General features: G+C 50.8%; 11 protein-coding genes across 11 annotated transcripts; 6 read left to right on the top strand and 5 right to left on the bottom strand.

Moving 5' to 3' along the window:
• Positions 1-577: 577 nt before the first annotated feature.
• On the bottom strand, positions 578-2,537 carry K460DRAFT_286989 (Poly(A) polymerase; the record flags this gene model as incomplete). Its single annotated transcript, XM_040928939.1, has 6 exons — positions 578-755; positions 805-919; positions 972-1,503; positions 1,549-1,760; positions 1,809-2,335; positions 2,389-2,537. The coding sequence occupies 6 exons, from the start codon at positions 2,535-2,537 to the stop codon at positions 578-580; spliced, it is 1,713 nt and encodes a 570-aa protein (XP_040786746.1).
• Positions 2,538-2,851: 314 nt separating this feature from the next.
• K460DRAFT_369052 (uncharacterized protein) lies at positions 2,852-3,684 on the top strand. Its single transcript, XM_040933887.1, has one exon. It carries the CDS (start codon positions 2,864-2,866, stop codon positions 3,488-3,490), a length of 627 nt encoding a protein of 208 aa, XP_040786747.1. The 5' UTR covers positions 2,852-2,863; the 3' UTR covers positions 3,491-3,684.
• Positions 3,506-4,826, bottom strand: K460DRAFT_379173 (homoserine acetyltransferase family protein; the record flags this gene model as incomplete). Its single annotated transcript, XM_040935152.1, has 5 exons — positions 3,506-3,576; positions 3,624-3,966; positions 4,050-4,290; positions 4,340-4,589; positions 4,646-4,826. 5 exons carry the CDS (start codon positions 4,824-4,826, stop codon positions 3,506-3,508), a joined length of 1,086 nt encoding a protein of 361 aa, XP_040786748.1.
• Positions 4,827-6,310: 1,484 nt separating this feature from the next.
• On the top strand, positions 6,311-7,250 carry K460DRAFT_290744 (flavo protein-like protein oxygenase; the record flags this gene model as incomplete). The annotated part of the gene is made up of 2 exons (XM_040929226.1): positions 6,311-7,051; positions 7,104-7,250. The coding sequence occupies 2 exons, from the start codon at positions 6,311-6,313 to the stop codon at positions 7,248-7,250; spliced, it is 888 nt and encodes a 295-aa protein (XP_040786749.1).
• Positions 7,251-7,314: 64 nt separating this feature from the next.
• On the bottom strand, positions 7,315-9,527 carry K460DRAFT_160031 (multicopper oxidase). The gene is made up of 4 exons (XM_040926878.1): positions 9,029-9,527; positions 8,266-8,981; positions 8,039-8,212; positions 7,315-7,987 (listed from the first exon to the last, which is right to left on the bottom strand). The coding sequence occupies exons 1-4, from the start codon at positions 9,371-9,373 to the stop codon at positions 7,465-7,467; spliced, it is 1,758 nt and encodes a 585-aa protein (XP_040786750.1). The 5' UTR covers positions 9,374-9,527; the 3' UTR covers positions 7,315-7,464.
• An 814-nt stretch (positions 9,528-10,341) lies between these two features.
• Positions 10,342-11,683, top strand: K460DRAFT_290459 (plasma membrane iron permease; the record flags this gene model as incomplete). Its single annotated transcript, XM_040929202.1, has 5 exons — positions 10,342-10,366; positions 10,444-10,909; positions 10,961-11,261; positions 11,314-11,342; positions 11,431-11,683. 5 exons carry the CDS (start codon positions 10,342-10,344, stop codon positions 11,681-11,683), a joined length of 1,074 nt encoding a protein of 357 aa, XP_040786751.1.
• A 623-nt stretch (positions 11,684-12,306) lies between these two features.
• Positions 12,307-12,902, top strand: K460DRAFT_289806 (uncharacterized protein; the record flags this gene model as incomplete). Its single annotated transcript, XM_040929144.1, has 2 exons — positions 12,307-12,417; positions 12,480-12,902. The coding sequence occupies 2 exons, from the start codon at positions 12,307-12,309 to the stop codon at positions 12,900-12,902; spliced, it is 534 nt and encodes a 177-aa protein (XP_040786752.1).
• Positions 12,691-14,444, bottom strand: K460DRAFT_434020 (Extradiol aromatic ring-opening dioxygenase; the record flags this gene model as incomplete). Its single annotated transcript, XM_040938375.1, has 3 exons — positions 12,691-13,627; positions 13,683-14,112; positions 14,406-14,444. The coding sequence occupies 3 exons, from the start codon at positions 14,442-14,444 to the stop codon at positions 13,155-13,157; spliced, it is 942 nt and encodes a 313-aa protein (XP_040786753.1). The 3' UTR covers positions 12,691-13,154.
• K460DRAFT_397329 (uncharacterized protein) lies at positions 14,417-16,037 on the bottom strand. The gene is made up of 2 exons (XM_040936147.1): positions 15,521-16,037; positions 14,417-15,399 (listed from the first exon to the last, which is right to left on the bottom strand). The coding sequence occupies exons 1-2, from the start codon at positions 15,632-15,634 to the stop codon at positions 14,899-14,901; spliced, it is 615 nt and encodes a 204-aa protein (XP_040786754.1). The 5' UTR covers positions 15,635-16,037; the 3' UTR covers positions 14,417-14,898.
• Positions 16,038-17,934: 1,897 nt separating this feature from the next.
• On the top strand, positions 17,935-19,188 carry K460DRAFT_408492 (Orotidine 5'-phosphate decarboxylase; the record flags this gene model as incomplete). Its single annotated transcript, XM_040937166.1, has 2 exons — positions 17,935-18,244; positions 18,344-19,188. The coding sequence occupies 2 exons, from the start codon at positions 17,935-17,937 to the stop codon at positions 19,186-19,188; spliced, it is 1,155 nt and encodes a 384-aa protein (XP_040786755.1).
• Positions 19,189-20,167: 979 nt separating this feature from the next.
• On the top strand, positions 20,168-21,123 carry K460DRAFT_397331 (uncharacterized protein). The gene is made up of 2 exons (XM_040936148.1): positions 20,168-20,552; positions 20,629-21,123. The coding sequence occupies exons 1-2, from the start codon at positions 20,269-20,271 to the stop codon at positions 20,813-20,815; spliced, it is 471 nt and encodes a 156-aa protein (XP_040786756.1). The 5' UTR covers positions 20,168-20,268; the 3' UTR covers positions 20,816-21,123.
• Positions 21,124-21,855: the final 732 nt, after the last annotated feature.

The following is a 21,855-nucleotide window of genomic DNA, read 5'->3' on the forward strand; positions in this document are numbered from 1 at the left end:
AACTTGGGTGATCCCGCTCATCGCGCCCAAACTCCGTTTGCCCTAGCGCCGAAACATGCATTTTCCCTAAGACACCAATGTGATTCGAACTGGGTGATGAATTATGGTAAAGTGAAGTAGAGAGAATTGGCCTTGTGAAACCCCAAGCAAACCTTTTTGTAGCTTTTCGTGACCAGCAGTGAAGCGGTCTTTTCCTACTTTTTTTTCTCTGGTTTTGTTGTTAGAGCCTCGGCGCGACAAAGATACGAACCTGGTGGGGTGTCGGATCTGGAGGCTCGTGTCGCTGTTATTGCTTAAACCTATGACATCGCGTCAGGAAGCTATCGGCCGACTAGACGTATCTTTGGAGGCGCATAGTGATGCAGCCGTGACTGAAAAAGTAATAATGTCAGAACCCCGTGATATCAAATGTATGCTAGGAGAAGATTATAGCGAACATGCGCAAGCTTAGCTGAAAGGGAGCTTATGCCGCCGTCGGAGTAGGCAATCCATTGGTGGCGAGCTCGGACTGTCGGCGCTTTGCTGCTGAATGCTCGCTGTCCTGTATTAGCACGAACGTCAGCATGAGAGCGTGATGTTACTCCCGAGGCGCCAATAGGCGTCGGGGGATTTTAGGTGGTCTAGAATCACGCACGTCGAGACCCGTATCAGCAAATGGACGTTTCACGCTCTTAGCGTCCTTCTTCTTCTTCTCCTTGGTCGGCTTCCGTGGTCGCGTCTCGCCCGCCACGAACACATCGTCGGGAAGTTGAGTGCTAATCCATTAGTGATTGAACAAAGTTATTCATTATTCGGGGCTCATACTTGCGGGTGTGAACCACTCTAACAGACATGGTGTTCTCATCATACAGCTGCGATTCTGTGACCATGTCTCGGAATCGGGCCACCGGGTAGGATATATCCAGTGACCTAGCACCCTCTGCTCGAAGAGTTAGTCGTGCATATAGCAGTTAAGAAATAGGTGAACATACCTGGCGGTATAGCAAGGCCAATATAGAAAGTAGTCGTGTACATGATGTGAGTTTCGCCATTTGCTGGCGCACTGCCCTCTGTAGGCACTTCTGATGCCGGTATCAAGTAATTGAGGCTGCCTTGGCTGACCTGGGCGACTTCCTCTTCATTTTTGCATCGATGGACACGTTCAAAATACTCGATATATGGACGTGCAGTCTCGATACCAGTCTGTCCATCATCAATGTGTTTGACGATCCAACGGATTTTTGATTGGACCAATCCGGAGAACGTGGCACTGGCCTCTTTGGTACGGCTTGCGGCAACGATGCTCAAGTAATACTTGTGGTCCTTCGTGAAGAAAGTATGTCGCTCGAAAAGAGCGTCCCAGCCCTTTGATCCAGCAAAGATGTGTTGCACAATCTTGTCGGCTCGCCCAAACTCTTCTTGCATAATACGCAAAGTTGAGGGCATCACGGTGTGGGTCGCGCACATTGAAGGGAACGCGGGTGTGATGATGGGCATCATGTGTCCTCTGTCAGGGCCGTAGAGCTGGTAGACTTAGCAAGAGCAAACATTGCCATGGAAGATACTCACCTGTGGATTCCACACACGAAGATTAAACTCAGCTTCCTCAATGTGCTTTAATAGAACAGGCCTCGGCCAAGTCCACTTGTACATCAGACTAAAGAATTTGGAGATGATGGTAGCGCCATTGGCGTACGGGTAGAGCTGGCAGATGCGGGCAACCATGATGGCCCACGCAACTCCGCCAGGATAACCGAACACCGCTCCATATATGCCGCGGCCTGTTTGAGAGTTAGCCAACGAAATTGACGAAGAGAGGCACAACCTACGATTCGACCAGAGCTTGATCGCCCTTAGCGCATGTCGAAAAGCCGTGCCCGGCGGCACTGCTGATAGGAGCTCTTTTGTGACCCGGGTGCCGTTGACGCTTCGCGTCGCTGATTCCGAAAGGCCCTCCAGATTCTTCTTTTCAATGGTCGCCATATCCGCCGGAATTTGGGACATCTTTGGCAGGGACGCAAAGATCAAGTCTACGCTCACGCCGCTATATTCCATCTTGATGATGGGCACGTGGGCCTCTTCGACGGGCACAAACTCCTCGATATCTTCGGTGCGGGACATTTCTTTGAAGGTGGGAGGGAAGGTCATAAAAAAGTCGTCAATGGAGACATATTTTGGCGCGACGACCAGCGTGTCAATATCGGAGGATGGCCCGTGGACGCCCAGGGCATAGCTGCCGAAGGTGAACACCTTCCCGCCGGCAGTGTCGATGGTGGACTGAGGCAGGCCTTTCTGTTTGCACACGCGACGAACGAACTCTTCGACGACCTTTCCCAGGTGTTCTATGACCGTCTGCCTACGCCACGTTAACTGTGCTTCCTGCCACTCATGAGACGATTTCTTATATACCGTTTTGCGTTGCCCTCGGGGCTTTCGAAGACGTTCTCACGCTTCAGCGTCGCTATAAGCTCGTCATTCCGCTTCTCGTCTTCCTTTGTAGGATATGCCTCAGATATGGCGCTTGTGACTCCCCACTGCATCTTTTTCTGGCCTTCCATGATGGTGTTTGGAGGATAGGAGTAACAGGTTGCGAGGTGCGGAGGTGCTGCGGAGAGCTGATGCGAAGTCGCAGTGGCGGCGGCGTGTCGGAGGTAGATTGTCGTGAGTAGCGGCTGGGTGATAATGGTCTTGAAATCAGCGCTCCCACATGGCGACGCGACCTTTCCCGAGGTTGGGTCTGGCTGAGTGATGGATGCAACAATTCGTTGTTGCGGCCGTCTTGGGAAAGCTCAGGGTGCCAAGGCGCACGCGCCACAATGACTTTACCAGCCCCATCAGCATCACCCATCGTCATCGTCTAAGCGCTCCATCACATCGCCACACCATGGCAAGACAGCTGCCAGCGCATCTATCGCACAAAAGCGCATTGGCGCTACTTCCGTCCTCTAGCATTACTGCACCTATTGAAGCGGTTCGACGCGTCCACGACAAGCACTTTGCTCGTTGGCCACCACATATTAATCTGCTCTACCCTTTCCTTGCGTCTCCCTCTGAGACCATTGAGCAAGGAGCGACCTCTACTTCTCAATTGAAAGAATCTATTCGCACGCGGATCTCAAAAGTAACAAGGAACATTGCACCTTTCCACGTGTCCTTGAGTGCCGAGCTGCCTGGCACATTCTCTCACAGTCAAAGAAGCAAGACCGTGTGGTTGGGCCCTTCCACTCAATCTATCCAGCAGCTCCAAGCAGATTTTCAGGCTGAGTTCTCCGAGTGTAACGCAGATCAACGACCTTTCACGCCTCACCTATCTATGGGGCAGGCAGGCAGTGAGCAGGGGGCACTTCTCCTTAGAGAAGAGATTAAGAAGAGCGTTCGCGAACTGACTACAGTCAAGGAAGAACTGCCTATGGCACTGGACTGGTATGTTGATAAAGTGTTTGTCATTGAGCGAACAGGCTACAAGGATCGTTTTAAGATCGTTGGCACTATCGAGCTAGGGAAAGAATAGCATCCGTGGCCCCCCTCAATTCTTAGCAATGAACTCCGCCAAATGCTCGTCCAGCCATTTCACATCATCCGTGGATTGCCCGGGACCTATATGTATTAGCTATCCGCAAATTATGTCGCCAGAGAGCACTTACCGCCAGCCCAATGTCCCCAAATAGACGGGAAGACCTTGAACGTTCCGACTCCTGGCTTCATGTTCTGGACCTCAATTTCTGAGTCTTCTGGTGGAAAATACAGGTCTGTCTTTGCTGGGAGCACTAGGGTCTTCGCCTTGATACTCTCCATCGCCGATCGGAAGTCGCCATTGTACGGCTCTTGCTCCGAACAATCCGCGGCTTGCCATGTATGAGTCATAACAAGCATGTTTTCCGGGTCATTCGACAGCGCCCAGGCTTCCCAGAAGTTGACGAGAAAGTCATCTAGGTTTTTGAACCCAAGTGTCGGCGCCTTCTCGTATAGCCTCTCGCGGTAGAATGCCTGAGAGAAACCCCACCCGGCCAGATTAGAGTGTTAGTATGTTTCGGAAAGATAGTACAATGGAAAAGCAGTGTTTGACTTACATATACGCGCCCGAGGGCCTTCAGACCTATCTTTGTTTGGTCGGGAGTGAAAGCTGAATGCCCACCATTCTCAGCGGTGCGCAAGTCCGGCTTCGCAACGCCTGCTGAGCTTGTACCTATCGCAGCGTAGAGGGCGCTCTTGATACCCTCAAGGAAAACCTGATTGTGGAGGCTCGTCTTTGCGGCACCACAGAAAGGAACACCAATGTCCATGAAATCGGGGTACTGAGTTAGCCATTGGCTGGAGACAAAGTCAGTTATTAGAGAAATGCAGTCTACACACTACTCACTATGTCTGCCCGGCTCCCATAGACCAGCCCAGAACGGCACGAGCATGGGAAACACCAAGGTGCTTGGTCACAAGCTCATACTGTGCTCTTACATTGTCGTAAATTAGGACGTCGGGAAATGGACGCAATTCTGGCATGTTCGACGGCGACGAAGACTGGCCATTGCCAAAAAGTGCCGGGATAATGATGTAGAATTTAGAAGGATCCAGTGTCTTGTCTGAGCCGGTGAGCCAAAGGTTGTCGGAGATTGCTAGAATATTGTGGTCAGCAATAGGAAAGAGGGGTTGCGGGGACACCCAAGCTCACATCCAGAATACCAAGTGGGGTAGATGATGGCAGGTGAAGATGGATCACCGAGCGTCTTGTACGCAATAAATGCATCTGGAATCTCTACACCAGACTTGAGTTTGAAACTCCCAAGCTTGTATGTTTGGAAATCGTCCTCCACTTTCAAATCCGGAATCTTGGGCAGCTCAGTTGAAGACATGGTGCAGAGGAAGCTTTCTCTAAATTGAATCAGTTCTGCTATTGAACATGGTTAGCCTTTTGATATTAATCTACATTACTGATGCTGTAAATACCTTGGAACGTGTTTGAGATTTCTCCCCAGTCTTTACAATGCCAAAGGGTAGAGTTACAAAGGGGGGTAAGATAAGAGTATTTTCAAAAGCGCATACGCCCTAGCTGAGGGCGTGTTCGGTGGAACAAACTCAAGGCTCCAGTCTGGCCGGATATAGTAGGTGGGTAAAATGGATTGGAGATAGGCGTCTGTTCAGTAATCCAACAGATTTAACCTAATTTGAATAGCATAGATAAAAGTACTAGTTCACTAGTAACGCCATGCAGTTTTGAACACTTATTAGTGCTTATTTATACGTACTTAGCGCAAATAGAGATGGCAGTTTTCTCTAGTAGTTGGGGTCTAGCTCTATATTTGTAACTCTATATCCGCTAAAAAAACCCAAGCCTTACTATATGTATTAATATTGCGCCAGTTAAAATGGAGGCTACCGAACAGGCCCAAAGCTATCGCTGGTTCTATGATGGTACTTTAAGTGGGGGATAAGATAAGGACGCCAGGGCTGTGGATCTAAGCCAAATATGCTCTTAGAAGGAGCAAAAAAGGTAGATGACTTTGTATGTTTGTACCCGACAACGGTTCAAAGGGTGGATTTACATCTTAATAATGATATACCGACCAGAAGTCAAAAGTGGCTCATCGTTATGATCCGTCAGCATACCCCACCTATTGTTGGTAATGGGAAGCTAATACGTCATAGCAGTTGAGCCAACACATTATTATAAATGAACTAACACTTCATAATCGTAGAGCTAACTAGTTGCATGACAATATCGCACACCTTTTCGGGACAAGCTAAGACTAAGATTACCTACCGTAGGGTAGGCTGACATATCATCAAAACATGTCCGAGTTTCTTCCGGTAACATGACCGAGTCTTCTGTGCGTGGTTAGGTTCACTGCAACCACGAGTCCTCTTTCTTATTCAAGTGTGCCCTGAGGTATCTGCTCCATACTTTTGGTGTCAAGGTGGGAGCTGGGAGCAGGTGGGGTACTTAGCTCCTACTGATGGCGGGGTCGATGGCCTAGAGATCGACCCGTGTGTAAGCGTGATCCTTCCATGTAGTAACGAATACTTCGCATTGACAATCAGAAGCTTAGTAGAAGTATACGAGTGTAAATTATTATATACAAGTGCAGGTTTGCTAGATTGTACAGAGCGGATTTCCGCCTCTGAAAACTGCGGAGACGTTCCGCAGCCGACTTGAGCCTCTTATATGCCGGAAATATGTCCGGCATTTGCCGTTATAGCTCTACGCTTGATTGATGGATTGACGGTTTAACGACTCAATAACGTCATTAGAAGAGCATTTTCCCTCCCGTCTGAACTCCTCTCCCAACGCCTGCACTCTCCAGTTTAGCCTTGACAAATCTACAATCCATCCTTCAAAATGGCCTCCGGAAAATTCGATGCAGAGAAGGAAATAAAACGCAATCCCCATGGCGACTTCAAGGCCGTAGAAGCCTCGCGCCCACCCTTTGACACCAGCTCAACATTGCACTTCACCCAGACACCCAAGCCGGATTGGCAGCCAGGTCAAGGACCCAACGAGCCCTCTTCCCTCACCAAGTCGCACCGGCAAATCGATCCTTACGCTGAAGGCCGCCCCGCTGTACACAATTACAAACTCCTGATCTCGGCCATTGTCCCCCGCCCCGTTGGATTCACGTCTACCATCAGCGCAGATGGCAAGTCCACCAACCTTGCTCCCTTCAGTTACTTCAACTTGATGAGTCATGACCCGCCTATCTTCGTCCTAGGCTTCTCAGGCGGCTTGGACAAGGCGAAAGACACGCTGAAAAACCTGCTGGACACGAAAGAGGCCGTTGTCAACATCATCACGGAGGAATATATCGAGGCGGCGAACTACACCAGTATTAACGCGCCGGAAGGGGTGAGCGAGTGGGCATTTAGCGGCTTGCATGCAGAACGCAGCACATATGTGAAGCCAGATAGGGTGAAGGAAGCAGTATTCAGCATCGAAGCGAAGTTGATTGAGACTCGAGAATGGACGAGTAAGAACCCTGCGACACCAGACAAGAAGACGAGCGTCACGGTATTCCTCGAGGGCGTGAACTTCTGGGTGCGCCATGATGCAATTGACGAGCAAGGAGTTCTGATCGACCCTGCTGTGAGTTTTGCCCTGCTTGCTTTCTATTCATGTTATGTTGACTTGTGGTTAGGTCATGAAGCCCATCTCCCGTCTAGGCGGTATCTCGTATGGTCGGACTACGCAGATTTTTGAGCTCCCTCGCCCGGACTATGAGGAGGTTACGAAAGATCCCGAGATTGCGAAGCTGGCGAAACCGAAAGGTGATTCGCAAATATAATTCGGCATTGCTTCTCTTTCTCTCTGATACAACTCTTCCAAGTTCGCGTAAGAAGATTTAGATCACCAAAACCACAAGAGGTATAACATAGACGCGATAGAGAAGAAGAAATCATACAAATTATTGATATCATCGCATATTAGAAAGGCTAGAATACAATGAGGGCCCTAGATACCTTGCGAACGCCATACAGTTCATGTCTCAGCTCCCATCCTTAACCTGTCTTGGTCTTGATCGGCTTCATACCATACCATGCAATGACACCCATACCTAGGAAAGCCGCCAAACAACTAAAGACCAACGCGACTATTCCACGCGCTGTGAAACCCGCTGGTAGTTTGCCAGGAGACTTGTTCTCACCCGTCAGGTCGAGGTAGTCCACCGTGTTGCCCGCAGCATTGCCTTTCGTCGGCTTATTAGCGTCTTGACACACTTTCCAGTGATCCTGGGGAATTTTATCGGACAGCTGACGCTGTAGGTCCAATGGCGACTCGATCATGGTGGCAATCAAGCCCGAGGCGACGTGCCACTCAATATGGCAGTGGAAAAGCCAAACGCCGGGGTTATCGGAGCGGAAGCGTAGGACGATATAGCCGTTTGGACGGACAAGGATGGTATCGCGACGCATCGGCGTCGCGGGTAACGGTGTCGTAGTATTGGCCGGGTCGAAGAATCCTGCCGCCTCATCACTGCGGGTTACGACTTGGAATGCATGGCCGTGGAGATGGAAAGGATGTCTGCGATGTGGTTAGTATGTTTTCATCATGGGCCCGCTTAGGTCGACTTACTTTCCCGCGTCGTCGTTGTTCAAGATGATCTCAACGACTTCGTTGTGGCCTAGGACAAAGGAATTGGTGTTTGAGCCGTATATAGCTGGGTTTGTAGCATTCGAGCCGGTCGAGAGAACGCTGTAGAGTGTTGGGACTTTGGGACTGACGTAAGTGATATCGTTGAAGAAGGCGCTGTAGTACTGTTAGCCACGACACATTGGAGGAAATTTAGATGCAGGACTTACTAATTGGCACCATCGTTCAGGTTGTCCATCTTCAAATCAAGAGTGATGGACTGGTCAACCTTGTCATACAGCCCCTCCTTATCATACGGCACCAAGTTGAAGTCATCAAAAGGCTCGAATGCTTCGATCTCTTTTGCCGCTGGCTTGTCCTTCTTATCGTCGTAAACAAGCCAGCCGGTGACATTGGAGTTCAGACCGGCAGGAATTACGTCGAATAGATCCTGGTCCATACTCCCAACAAAAGCGAAGTTGGAGTTGGAGTCGTTCTTCGCAGTAACAAGCACACTGTACCGCTGCGCAGCAGTGAGATAAAGCATGTTTGCCTCCATCGGCTCGGTATAGATACCGTCGACCTCAACAACTCGCATAGTGTGATCTTCGAACCACACATACTGAGCAGCAAAAGCACCCATATTGATTATTCTGAAGAGGTACGTCTTGCCTGGTTCGATCTTGACAGTCAAATTTTGAGTGTCGTTCATTAGAGCTGCTTGAGGAACGGGCTCTGCGCCAGATGGATTTGCGATGCTGATGAAGTCCTTGAGGAGATTTGTCATAAGGTCATGATACCAGTCCGACAGGGTCAGCACGATTTCCTCATCATACAGATCCTTGTGGGGATCTTTGGGATCATGCACGATCAAGGCACCGCGAAGACCGTCAGGGTACTGTCCATGCTCATGAGAATGATACCAGTAGGTTCCTGGTTGATCGACCTGATTTGATTAGTATCTGCGACGATGGCATGAGAGGTAACACTTACCGTGAAGTTGTATGTGAAGGAGCCCCCTGGGGGAATCGAACATTGGCTGACTCCAACCGGGCCATCCATGTGCGTAGTGCCATTTTGGTAGAGACCGTGGAAATGAAGCGACGTGCTTTCATTCCCAAGTGAGTTCTTGACGTTAACGATGAGTTGATCTCCCTTCGTCACCGTGATAGGTGGGATAGGCCATTGTCCGTTGATTCCTTGAATCGGGCGTGTTTGCTGGCCGTCGGGGTTGGCATATGTCCATGCGATGTCAAAGTCGTACGTGACAGTGGCGCATTGCGCGATTGAGGCGAGGAGTGATATTGGGAGAAGGAAAGTGGATAGTGAGAGCACCATCTTGAAGATCGGCTCAGCGCAGAGAGTTCTGAGCGACCAAACTTAGAAGTCGGTCAAGTAAATGCTGTTTGGAAAGTCAAAGTCCAGAAACTCACGCGACAATCCCCCACGGTAGTGACGAGATGAGAACTGATGAAAACAGACGAAAAATGATAAGATCATTCAGCCGATAGCGGGGAATCAGATAAGACCTTGTCGCCGACCCAGAGCAAGCCTCTTAACCCTCCACGATCTAGAGAGTGAATAATCAGATCATCACCTCACCACACTAGCGGCCAAGCAGTCCTTAAGGCGGAATTGTTCGCGATTACAGCCCTGGGGCTTGATAGTGCAGGAATCGGAGCGCCGATCGTCTCAGGGTCTTGACAAATTTTCCACATCTTTGGCAGGTGTGAGCGAGAAGGATATTGTGATTCGTTGCAACGGACATTCACCCGCTGTTATCGGCCCATCTGATAATCTGGACCGTTGATCGACCGGGGACTGGGGTAGGCGAGGGCTTTTTTCTCGCCAAGCGTCAACCAAAACTCTTGACTTGATTTGACAACCTTGGCGGCTGCAGCGGCTGGCGTGCCCGCGTGAGTGGGAAAAATAACTGTTGGGCGCGATGAGTATGCGAGAGTCGAGTTATCACACTACTGTACGAGATCGGGCTGCGCCATACAAGACGCCATGAGGACTAGTATACTGAAAGAGGGCAAATGCGACGGCGGAAGATGAAACTAGTCGTACAGCTGGATCAGACCATGTTAATTAGAATCCCGGTGAGAAGGGCCTGATTGCATGCGGAATGCAGCCGAAGTTAGGCTTTCGTTAGCGCCATCGAGCGTGGGAGGCCATGGCAGCAGACCACTTTCTCTTGTATGCCCTCCATCTGATTAGATATTTTCCTTCCTCGAACCTCTACTCCTGTTATCTGATTGAGCATTGCCATTTGCATTGCGAACGTTTTAGCAAAACATTCAATCATGCCGAACGTCTTTGCTGTACCCGGTATGCTAACTCGCGAGGATTCACGAGCATGGTGAGGAACCACAAACATCGGTTCACTTTACTGACATGTGCAATAGTCTTCTTCATTTGCTTTCGCGAGTGCCTCGAGACCAGCATCATTGTCTCTGTGCTGCTCGCTTTCCTAAAGCAAACTCTTGGTCCTGAGCAAGATGCTACTGTTCACAAAAGGCTTGTTCGACAGGTCTGGTACGGCGTCGGTGCCGGCGTCTTCATATGCCTCATTATCTGCGCAGGCGTGATCGGCACCTTCTACACAGCGGGCCGAAACTCTTTCGAGTCCGCAGAGAACGTCTGGGAAGGAGTGTTTGCCATCCTCGCCAGCGTCATCATCACTCTGATGGGTGCTGCTCTTCTTCGTGTCAGCAAGCTGCAGGACAAATGGCGTCTCAAGATCGCCAAAGTCTTGGAGCAGAAGGACTCGAAGCTACCTATCAAGGGTAAGCTGAAGAAGTGGACAGAGAAATATGCCATGTTCATCCTACCATTCATCACTGTGCTCCGAGAGGGCATTGAGGCCGTCTTGTAAGTTCCAACGCCCTCAACGCATTGGCTCGATACTAACCCGCTAACTAGATTCATCGCCGGAGTTGGTCTTGGACTCCCAGCTACATCGTTCCCGCTCGCTGTCCTCTGTGGTCTCGGCGCAGGCGCACTTATTGGCTACCTCATCTACAAGGGCGGCAACAAAACGTCTCTGCAGATCTTCCTTGTCATATCGACCTGCTTTCTGTATCTCGTTGCTGCTGGCCTTTTCTCGAAGGGTGTGTGGAGCCTCGAGCAGAATGCCTATGTTAAGCTAGCTGGCGAGGGCGCTGCGGAGGCAGGCGCAGGGCCAGGAAGTTACGACATCAGGAAGAGTGTTTGGCATGTCAACGTAAGCCCCCTTGCGATTACCCTTGAACCTTGCAGGATGCTAATGAGTGTAGTGCTGCTCCCCTCTCGAAAACGGTGACGGGTAAGTGTTCGCCTGGACAATCTGCCTCTTAATGACGCAAGATGTTCTCCCTTGTACATTATAACCGAGCTCTGCTAACGACTAGAAGTGGCTGGGGCATCTTCAATTCGCTATTTGGCTGGCAAAACAGCGCGACATACGGTTCCGTCATCTCCTACAACCTATACTGGCTTGCTGTCATTGTGGGATTCGTATTCCTAGGCTGGAAGGAAGGCAAGGCGGGCGCCACTCCTGTCGCAGAAGCCGAAAGCGACGCGTCTAGCGGCCATGCAGAACACGCGGGGAAGAAGACCAGCACAGAGGGCGTTGTGGTGGGTACAGCAGTAAAGGAGGTCAAATAGGCTGTTCATCACGACGCCTATCACAACCTTGCATAACGAATGGGATAAAAGATTGGCGGGAGTTGGGAGTCGAAATCACGCTAGAGAATGGTTAGATGAGCCCATGGCGAAGATCAGCATTCATCTTACGAGCTAAATACGTACCCCTGGCATTTAGACTGAAACATCAGCCTCAAACACATGGCCCCTGTGTATCTTCATCACACCCCCATCCCTTGCGTTTGGATCATTTACCCCACCATCGCTCCAGATGAAAGCAACGGGAATCGAATTCTCCACTTGCGGAGCGAACTGGTACTTGTTATCGAGGGATAACGAAGCTGGGTCTTCGCGTCAAAGCGCGACTCGTAAGCTCTTGGCTTACTATTGCATTGGCTAGGCATCCCACTCGTATGCTAACGCGGCCCATTTTTGGGAGATACGTTGTGGCTGAGACGATACATGGGTGCCGGGTGCTACCTACTTAAAACAAGGGTTCGCACTTTCAACGCGTCAGCTGGAGAGTCGTTTGTTTGCCATTCACTCACCTTCACACCATCACTCGTTGAAAGCTTCCATTTTCAATTCTACAACGTCTACAACTTGCACACCCTCCCAAATCTCGCCATCTAAACACCTTCGCAATGCAGTTCAAGAACCTTGCCCTCATCGCTGCTGCGCTCAGCACCGCCGCCGCTGAGTTCGTCATCATCACTGACGTCCCTACTCCCACCCGCCTTTCGGATCTCACCAACGTACGTCTGCGCCTCTACAAATCACGTTGTCGCGAGCAAGCATCAAACTGACTCCCATCTAGCTCAAATCCTACATCTCCTCCCTCCAGAACTTCGTCACCTCCAAGGTCGCCGCCGAGTCCATCGGGCCCAGCGCTATCTCTGCCGCCGCATCTGCTCACCTCGCGCTCGTGTCCTTCGCCGCCACGGCATCCTACAGCATTCCCTCCGATGTCACGAAGGTCGGTGGCCTCCAGACGTTCACCACGGTTCCCGATTGGTACAGCGCGCTCCCAAGCAACGTCAAGAGCTACTATGACGCAAACAACGCGCGCGTGCAGAGCATCGTGAACGAGGCTGTTGGCGCCACTCCTACGTCTGGTGCGAGTGGAAACCCGACAGGCTCGGGGTCTCAGGCCAAGAGCACGGCTGCTGCGCCAAGTTCGGTCGTGAAGGTGGTTGGTGCTGGTGTTGCGGCTGCATTTGTCGGTGTCATGGCCTTGTAAGCGGTGCTTGATGGGGCAGGACTGGATAGGAGAGGGGACCAGCCTTGAAGATGTTTTCGTGTTCGCAAAAGCTCACTGTAGCAACATTTAGATCGGTTATATATAGTAATCAGGAGTTCTGGCCAGTCTTTCCAGGTCGATCCGCTTGTTGATCCCAATTAGATCGTGAGAACACACCAAGCATGTATTCTCGAGCGTCGCATCGAGTCAATGCATTTACCCACTTGTTCATTTCTCATTACTTTCCTACGCTTACTCCCAGTAATAACTCCACATATCCAACCCCCGAAAGTCATCTGCGTAATTTCTCCCCGCGCTCTCCCCCGCCGCTCCTGCACATACGATCAGCGGCAGAAAATGCTCCGCGCCACCCCTGGGATGCATCACAAAGCTCTCTGGCCAGCTCCTCCACTGCGTGAACTTCTTTTCCCTCTCCACATCATTATTTGTCATTGCCGCGTCCGTGACTGCCTTGCTCCACTCCACATTCTGTTGTTTAAACTGAGGAGTATCGGACGTGCCAGAGAACATGAGGCGCAAGTTGTGGAAGGTAGCAAAGCCAGACCCGATGATCGCTACGTTCTGGGATCGGAGAGTGGAGAGGGCGCGCCCGATGGCATAGCTTTGTGCGGGAGATTCGGACGCGAGGACACTGAGCTGGACGATGGGAATCTTCGCTTTGGGGTCGATGAGTTTCATGGGAACGAAGACGCCATGGTCCCAATCTATCACCTCAATTAGCAACGGCTAGAAGCTGTGGTCGCGGGTGGTGTAATATACCTCGTTCAGTGTCCTTGTTGCACTCCACACCTGCGTCTTTCAACGCCTTCTCTACTAGTTCCGCAACTTCTGGACTCCCTGGCGCGTTATGCTTGATTTCATACGTCTCGGGAGGGAAGCCATAGTAATCGTAGAGCAACCCATACTTTGAGCCGCTAGAGATAGTCACCTTGTTCGTGGACCAATGTGCTGTAACCAGAACGATGGCCTTTGGCTGATCTGATGTGCCTAGTTTGAGGATTCGAGGCACCTTCGTCTTGAGCGAGTTCGTGATCTCCTTGTGTGACGGGTCCCCTAGTAAAGGCATTGGGCCACCACCGTGGGAGAGGGAAACGACGGGGGCGAGGCGCGTCATGTTGGTGCCGTAGGATGACAGTGGAAACTGCTGTATACTTCGTAGAGGATTGAGTGTGAAATTGTTGGGGAGTAGCTCGGCAAATGCAAGCTGTGGTCGTTGAAGGCTGATGAAGGTAAGCAGCGGGATGCGGAGTAATCTCATGTTCCAGGCAGAAGTGACCAGATGTAGCATATATGCATGCTGAGAGAGGAGGATTGCATTGCGCTTGTCGGCAGTTGCTATGACTTGTCGAAGCTGCTCGATGTTGTATGTTTGTAAGACATGCCGAGGCGCGGAATTGGGCCGATGGGGTCGGGAACTAGACCAGCCCGTCATCCGCTCACATGGAACGCAACAAGACGTTCTTTGTTATCGCCCCTACCTACCAAGCCCATGTAACAGTGCCTCCAAGGCACTACTTCCATTCCGCGATATATGATCAAGCTATTTGATCAAGCTATTATGTATTGTCAGAGCTCTTCAATCCCTTATTTTCTTCCGCTGTGTATTTCGGTACTCAAAAGCCTACCACCATATAGAATCAGGGCTCAAGGATAGCAGGGGGCACAAGACCATGAAGACTGTAGTCTTGATTTGATTCAGCTACATGAAAAGCTTTTAATCAAGCATGAAAAGGCTATGGGAGCCCAATGAATGCTAGATCTAGGGTATCATACCGTTCCAGTGTGGAAGAATGTACTCTGGAAGACGCAACACCTGCAAGACGAGTGCCAGCAAGCTAAGTGCGGTATTACTCCGATGAGCGAGACAACCCCAAATCCGTAAAGTAAGAATACACTTTTCAAACCTCCCGAGCCATAACGCCCCAGTGTACCCAATCAATCCCAGATCCAAGGAGACGCGTCATGAACCTGATCTTCAGGCCTCATCTTCGTCAACCTCCTTGTCTGCGCATTCGTCAGTCTTGTTGATCCAATCAACCACGCTCTGCGTGAAGATGAACTCACCGAGACCATCACCACCATCGGCACTGTTCTCGCTGGCCTGGACAGTCGCTTCATCTTCAGAGATAGGCGCCTCCTTCTTGACCTTCTTCTTCTTCTGACCAGGCTTGCTCTTGGCAGCTGGAGCCTTCTTCTTGGTGCCAGACTTGTTGGCAGCAGACTTGGGCTCGAGGTCGTTCTTGTCATCGTCAGCATCGTCGAGGATCTCGTCAGCAGCCTTGCGCTTCTTGCTAGCAGTGGCCTTTGGGGCAGGGGCGGAATTGGCGTCACCATTCGGAGCAAGAGTGCCAGCTAAACCGAGAAAGGCAGCGAAGGAGCTGTGGGCGCCGATCGCCTTTCTCTTGACGGGAGGCCACATCTTCTTGAGGGAGCCGACTGTGTTCTTGGTGAGGGTGGACATGAGCTCATAGTCGTACTGTAAACCTGTCAGTAGGTGTCTATGCATGAAGACGTGAATAAAGGTGGGTAGCAACAATGGCCTGTACTCAAGCTTATTGTGTGTTAATAACCGGCATAGCTAGGATGCGAGAACTCACCTTGTCCGGACCAGTAGAGCTAACGAACGCAGCAGCTAGGAGCTTGCATTCTTTGTCAGTGAAGCCGGCGATGAGTTCAGTGGACTCAGCACCCGCAGCTTCCTTGGGAGGCATATTGGCGTTCTTGGATGTCGAGACTTGTAAGAAAGAGCAGAGCAGAGTTTTTGCAAGAAATAGATGATGAGAAGAGTTTGTCTTGAACGAAGGAAAGGTCAAGTGAGAAGGAATGGCGGGGTTTATATGTTGTGGTAGAATGCGAGGTGAAGGTGATAGGAAGACGCAATTCTGGCAGCGAATGTGCAGCAACTGTAGGTGACCTCAGATTCGAACGCGTCAACATGTTGGAATACCTATTCACGGCTGCTTGATAAGTCAGGTTCACATCGCTTCATGCATGGCTATTCTGCGCTCGTCATAGGAAAGCTAGCTCGCCGGTGTCTAGACAGGAGTTCCTACTGTGCTGTATACAACCAGAATAAATATCGACAATCTTGATGCTCGGTGTCTGTGGTGCGCTAATGAGACTTATACCGGCAAGGCAAAACGCGACCTACGAAGTGAAAGCCCATTCAGTCCTATTGATGACAGCCATGAAACAGCTGTCCATGTCTCCAACTTTTCATAGTTCGCGAGAAATGCTAATAACTTCGAGAACGTTGAAACAACGTTTTCTCCTCCGCTCACTGCTCGTGGGCATTCATGAGACGAGGAACGCAAATTGATGTTTGAACGAAAAGCATAGCCTATCAATACGGATTTGATCTGATCCCCAGGAAGAAAGAATCGTACGATACCTCAACAGCATCGCCAGCTTCATTTATTCATGCACTCTAAGACTGCGATATTATTGGATCGTATACATGGAGAAGTGAAGCTCGCTAGAGTTCCGCTGAGATGGCAGCGAGGGGATTGAGTGAATGACTCGTTTCTTTCGGACACAGGGAGCCTTAAGGAGAAGCGCATCCCGTTGTGAAAGTTGTGAAGAAGATCCATGGAGATGTTCTGTGGAGATGTCCTGTGGATCTGCAAGGACAGGGGTGGAGAGGAGGAATTACTGTGGGTAGACATTCTGACCGCCTCTTCCTGGCAATTGAAGCCAGATAGCCAAGATTATAGGGTAGGGGACGAATCCTTTGGAGCGGAAACTTTACATGCAATTATGTGGCCAGTCGGACAATATGGAAAATATACGAGGTTTGGGAGCTTATAGTTGCTTGCATACTACGACTTGTCCACTGGAATAGCAACGGCAAAGGTGTGTTACGCGGAGCCGGGTGCAACCATCCGGCCCAGAATAGCGGAACCCAATCCTTGAGCCTGGACGTTGCAGACGTTGTAGACGACATCCTGTTCGCAAGTGTAATATATATGTCGATGTGGTACGATATCGATCATGTTCCCCACTCGGGAGACTGAAGCTACGAATCGGCAGACGATGCGACCCGCAGGACGCGGCTATTGGCAGCTTTGTCAGTCGAAAGGATGCATGTGCTAGTGAGGCACGGTTAGCGCGAGCAGATCGGCGAAGAAGACCCATAGCCATAGGGCTGTGTGACGGAAACGATGAGACTGCGTCGTGGCCCGCAGCATTAACGGGCGATTGAGGTTGCAGTTGCAGTGGGAGGTGGTTCACAGCAATATCGGACCGAAGGCAGTATGGCCTGCCCAGACGGGCATATGTCAGCGCAGACAAAGACGGCCAAGCGGGACATGATGGGAGCCGGTCAAGAGGATGGAAATAGTAAGCCTAGAACATGGCTAGAAGTACGACTCGACATATCGCCATAGACCGACCGAGTCTCTCAGGCCAGGATCTGCGGTGCCGTCGTCCGGCCAGTGCTGGCTACTGCATATTAGCGGCGGTAGCACAAGGGACGGTAGACAGGCAGGCCGCAGACTGGGTCTCTACCAAGCGAGGGCTTGCGCATAGCAGAATGGCATTATTGGCAGACATGGGCGTTGATGCTGCAGTCGTCGACTGTTTGGGTCGGAATGCTGAGTCTAGGTGGATCTGCGAGCAGCGGCCCGCCAGGCACACCTAGGTTGCGCGGCAAATTTTGTGCCTCATGCGTATTCTGGCCTGTTGGTGGACATTTGTTTCTTCAGCCGCTTGACCCTCCCTTCTCTTTAATAACTTGGCAGCCCTTCTGCTCTGACTTCTCCCTTTGGACTTTTGACTGCCTACACCTTCGGCCTTCGCCTCCTGCCAATCGCTGTTCGAAACCGTCCATCGCCCCTTCCTCCGCTGCTCGCTGCTGCCCCTCGTCATCCCCGCGTCAGCTTTCAAGGGTCTGGCTGCATGACAACACCCAGTTAATTCATCATCTTCACGCGCCACACGCTGGTCTCGCAGGCCTCTACACGTCCTACGCAGAACCCCCGGCCTCAAAAACACGCTACATCGACCAGACGCCATGTCTTCACATGCAAGCCTCACCACCACGTACCGAGCCCGCGCTGGACTGCCCACCACGGGTCCCCTGGCTTCATACCTACTGAGGCTCATTTCGATAAAACAGTCGAACCTCTGCCTATCAGCCGACGTAGATACCTCAGCCGAACTACTACAACTCGCCGAGGAGGTGGGCGACTCGATATGCTTATTGAAGACACACTGCGACATCGTCTCCGACTGGTCGGATAGGACATCTCAAGCACTAAGAGAGATTGCGAGGCGGAAGCGCTTCCTCATCTTCGAAGACCGAAAGTTTGCAGATATTGGAGGTATGTCAGTCGTTGCTCGAATCAAGCAGCTTACGGTTACACCACCCCGCGCATGCTGTACTACACTAGGGACAAATTAATCCTGACCTTGCCCACCAGAAACCGTACAAAAACAGTATACGTCCGGACACCATCGCATATCGCTTTGGGCCGAGATCACGAATGCCCATGTTCTTCCTGGTCCCGCTATTGTTACTGCCCTTGAGAAAGCAGCAGATTCAACTATTGCAAAGTACAATACAGCCGTACACACCGAGATCTCCGCCTCCCCACGCACATGGCCAATCAACGGGATAGACGATGACGACGAGGACGATGAGAAGGACACACCTGCCGATTCCGCCCTTGAGTCACCTATAGAATTGGAGAACGAGGAGAGGCGACTAAGTGTCAAAGCCACCGACAGGAAACAAAGCGTCGTGAGCGTCACCACCTCCATATCGATGCGAACAGAAGCCATATCGCCTCGCCCCGAGTCGAGTGCGTCTGGCGATGAGCACTTTAGCCTCGACACAGCCACCGAGCTCCTCCGCCTCGGTGAAGTGCCATTCCTCCGTTCACTCCTCCTACTCGCAGAGATGAGCTCTGAAGGCCACCTCATGACGCCAGAATATCAGAAGAAGACCGTGGATATTGCGCGCAAACACCGTGACTTTGTCATGGGCTTCATCGCACAGCGAAGCCTGAATACCGAACCAGAGGACAACTTCATTACCATGACACCGGGCTGCCAATTACCGCCTCCGGGTCAAGAAGGGAAGAAATTAGGCGATGACCTGGGCCAGCAGTACAACACCCCTCGAAAACTCATCTTCGAGCAAGGATGCGATGTCATCATTGTTGGACGAGGCATTGTGCGCGCGCAGGATCGAAAATCCGAGGCTGAGCGCTACAAGAAGGCTGCGTGGGCTGCGTACGAGGAGAGGATTGGGAAAGCGAATTAACTAACCACGTTCGAGATGTCGTTTATACTTCCTCAAGTTGGGACGTCCTATGAAAGGGCTTCTCCAACCTCGTTAAGATTAAAATCTTAGCACGATGTTCTTTTCTTTTTGTGGATCAGGCAACGATACCGCATCACGATTCAACACGGAAGAAGGCGTTACGGATTGGTAAGACATCCTGCAAATGCATCAGATGGCGTTTTGTACAGCTAGCTTGACAAGGGATTCGCATTTGTATGGGATCTCATATGGCCCTTCCTCGAGATGGATTGGGAATTGGTAGCTACATATCTTGTAAACGAATCGGAAGATTTATGTCTGGAACACAAGCTATCGTTCGACGAAGGTTTTCCACACACTGTGAAGTCTGATTGAGATCCTAGAAGATAATTGCTCACTTTTTTTCCAAGTTGGGCCAGCTTGTTTTGTTGCGAACCCCTGCCAGTTTTTAGAGAACCTGCGGCGTAATTGAGCTTTTATTACCCCCATTCGTGGATATTCGACGTGCCTGCCAAGAAACGCTGTATGCTTGTAACCCCTTGGAGTTTACACAATACCTTATTGAGTTTAGAGACCTGCATCCTGTACATTAGTGACTTATAAATGGCCTTTCTATGAATTCACTAGTGCCCCAGGTTCTAACGTCTAGACTATTCAAACGGCGATCCGGAATACCCCCATTGGGTACCACAGTACCGGATTTCCGGTGAAGAATAAGACTAGGAGTTTATGTAAATGTGCCTAAGCTTCTTTTCTTGGGACCGGACGCTAGTCTGCCTGCTGGCAAGTATAGGGTAGCGTGTTTAGTAGGTCATCGCGGTTGAGACTAGAACAGATAAACACCGAACGCAGCATACAGCATACACAGTTTGTACACAGGACGTATTTGGAAATTAGCCGAATGATTGGGGGGCCTTGCCAAGGCTGCTGGCAGCCTTAAGACGGCAGTGCGCGATACGAGGGATCCTATACAGGGACGTCTTGCCTTGCTGATGAGCTATAAACCCGCGTCAGCCTCACAATAATAGTGGAAGGTGAACTTCGACCTGTCCCCACATCCCGCACTCCTCCTTCACAGACATGCTCTTCACGCCTCTCCTCGCCCTCGCCTTTACAGGCTCTGCGTGCGCGACCTGGGTAATCGAACCCCAGAAGGGCTTCAAGGCCAAAAACGACCAACAAGCGGCGTCCATAAGCAAGGCATATGTCTCAGCAGTGGAGAGCTACTATCAAACACTTACAACTGGCGCCGACTGGACCAAGGCTTGGGATGTTATGAGAGCGTACCAGCAGACGGGCAAAGACGTTCCTGAAGCTGCGACAGCATCGAATACCGTTTTGACATATACTACCACTCCGGCTTGGTGAGCTAGCTCCCATTCCTTTCCCTCGCCGTCAGGGTAGCTATGGGCCTTTTACTGATCTTGCCTGGGTTTACAGGTACAATGCGATTCCGACGGAAGCGAAGACTGTCTTCGACGGCATGAACAAGAAAAAGGAGGAGATTCAGGCCAGTGTTCTGGCCGACCAGAACACATCAAGTGAAGCTGCGCGCCCACTTGGCAGGGGGTTGTACCTCGGCGGTGCTATCACCGCAGTCATAGCTGGGCTAGTGGTCGTGCTATAGCCTGGCTTGAGTGTGGCGTAGCCCGGTTGCTTGGCCTGGGAAATGACGATTATGATGAAATACCCCCGAGCCTGTACAGATAGCTCAAGGTGATTTCGGACTGTGCTGAGATTTGTTGTTTGCGTTAATGTAGCATTGATGAACTTTTTTTGGTAGATCGCCTGTGAAGCATCAGTTCGTGAAGAAACAGTGCGGGTTACCTGGGATACTAGAGCGCCAAGATTAGTAGTTGTGTCGGTGAAGCTACCTCCAATAACAATAACGCGCAGTCTCTAATGTTAACGTAGTAGGGCTAGAAACATACCATGTCCTTTTGTGACTCGAAGGAAGGATCGAGGGAGGCTGTTCCGACCGTTACCTTGGCCTACACTAGTACACGGAGAGATGTTTTGCCGAATTCACGACACGTCCCGAGGTTCACCAGCCATCCTTCATTCACCACACAATAATTTGGATCGGGTTGAAACAGATGCTACAACGCAGCAATTTCTTGCCTTGTACTATAATGAGAGCACTGATAAGGTCTCTAGACACGGATGAGGACACAGCGGTTGTGCCAGGTCAAGCATCTTCTCCGCTTTTATATTTCTCATATTCACAGTCTGCTTTCACTTCTGTTTTTTAGTTCGACTGCGCGCGATGAGTCAAAATCCCACGTGTTTTACGCGTATAGAACGACGTAGAAGACGTAGAAGAACGTGAATACGGAACCTATAGAGGATGGAGCGTTTCTATCCGCCCCCGCTACCTTGGTTGATTTCTGTGCCCTTAGGCTCCTAGTCTTGGCACGAATCTGTCTCTTTTCAAAAGCTGCTTACACTACTCACTTTTGCTTTCTAAAGGCGAGCTCTGTCAGGAGCATATCGTGACAGGGATCAACGTCAGTTGCGTTTGACGGCGATGACGGCCAAGGGATTCAATTCTGCTGATCAATTCTCTTCTACTAAACTTACAGGTATGCTCGCTTCACAGACCGATTCAGCGCCGGAGCAGCCGTGTCGTGTTCGCCTTGCGCCGCCGCCTAACAGTCAATCGATGCC

This window comes from Cucurbitaria berberidis (assembly GCF_010015615.1).
Source record: "Cucurbitaria berberidis CBS 394.84 unplaced genomic scaffold K460scaffold_4, whole genome shotgun sequence".
In the NCBI taxonomy this organism is placed as follows: domain Eukaryota; kingdom Fungi; phylum Ascomycota; class Dothideomycetes; order Pleosporales; family Cucurbitariaceae; genus Cucurbitaria; species Cucurbitaria berberidis.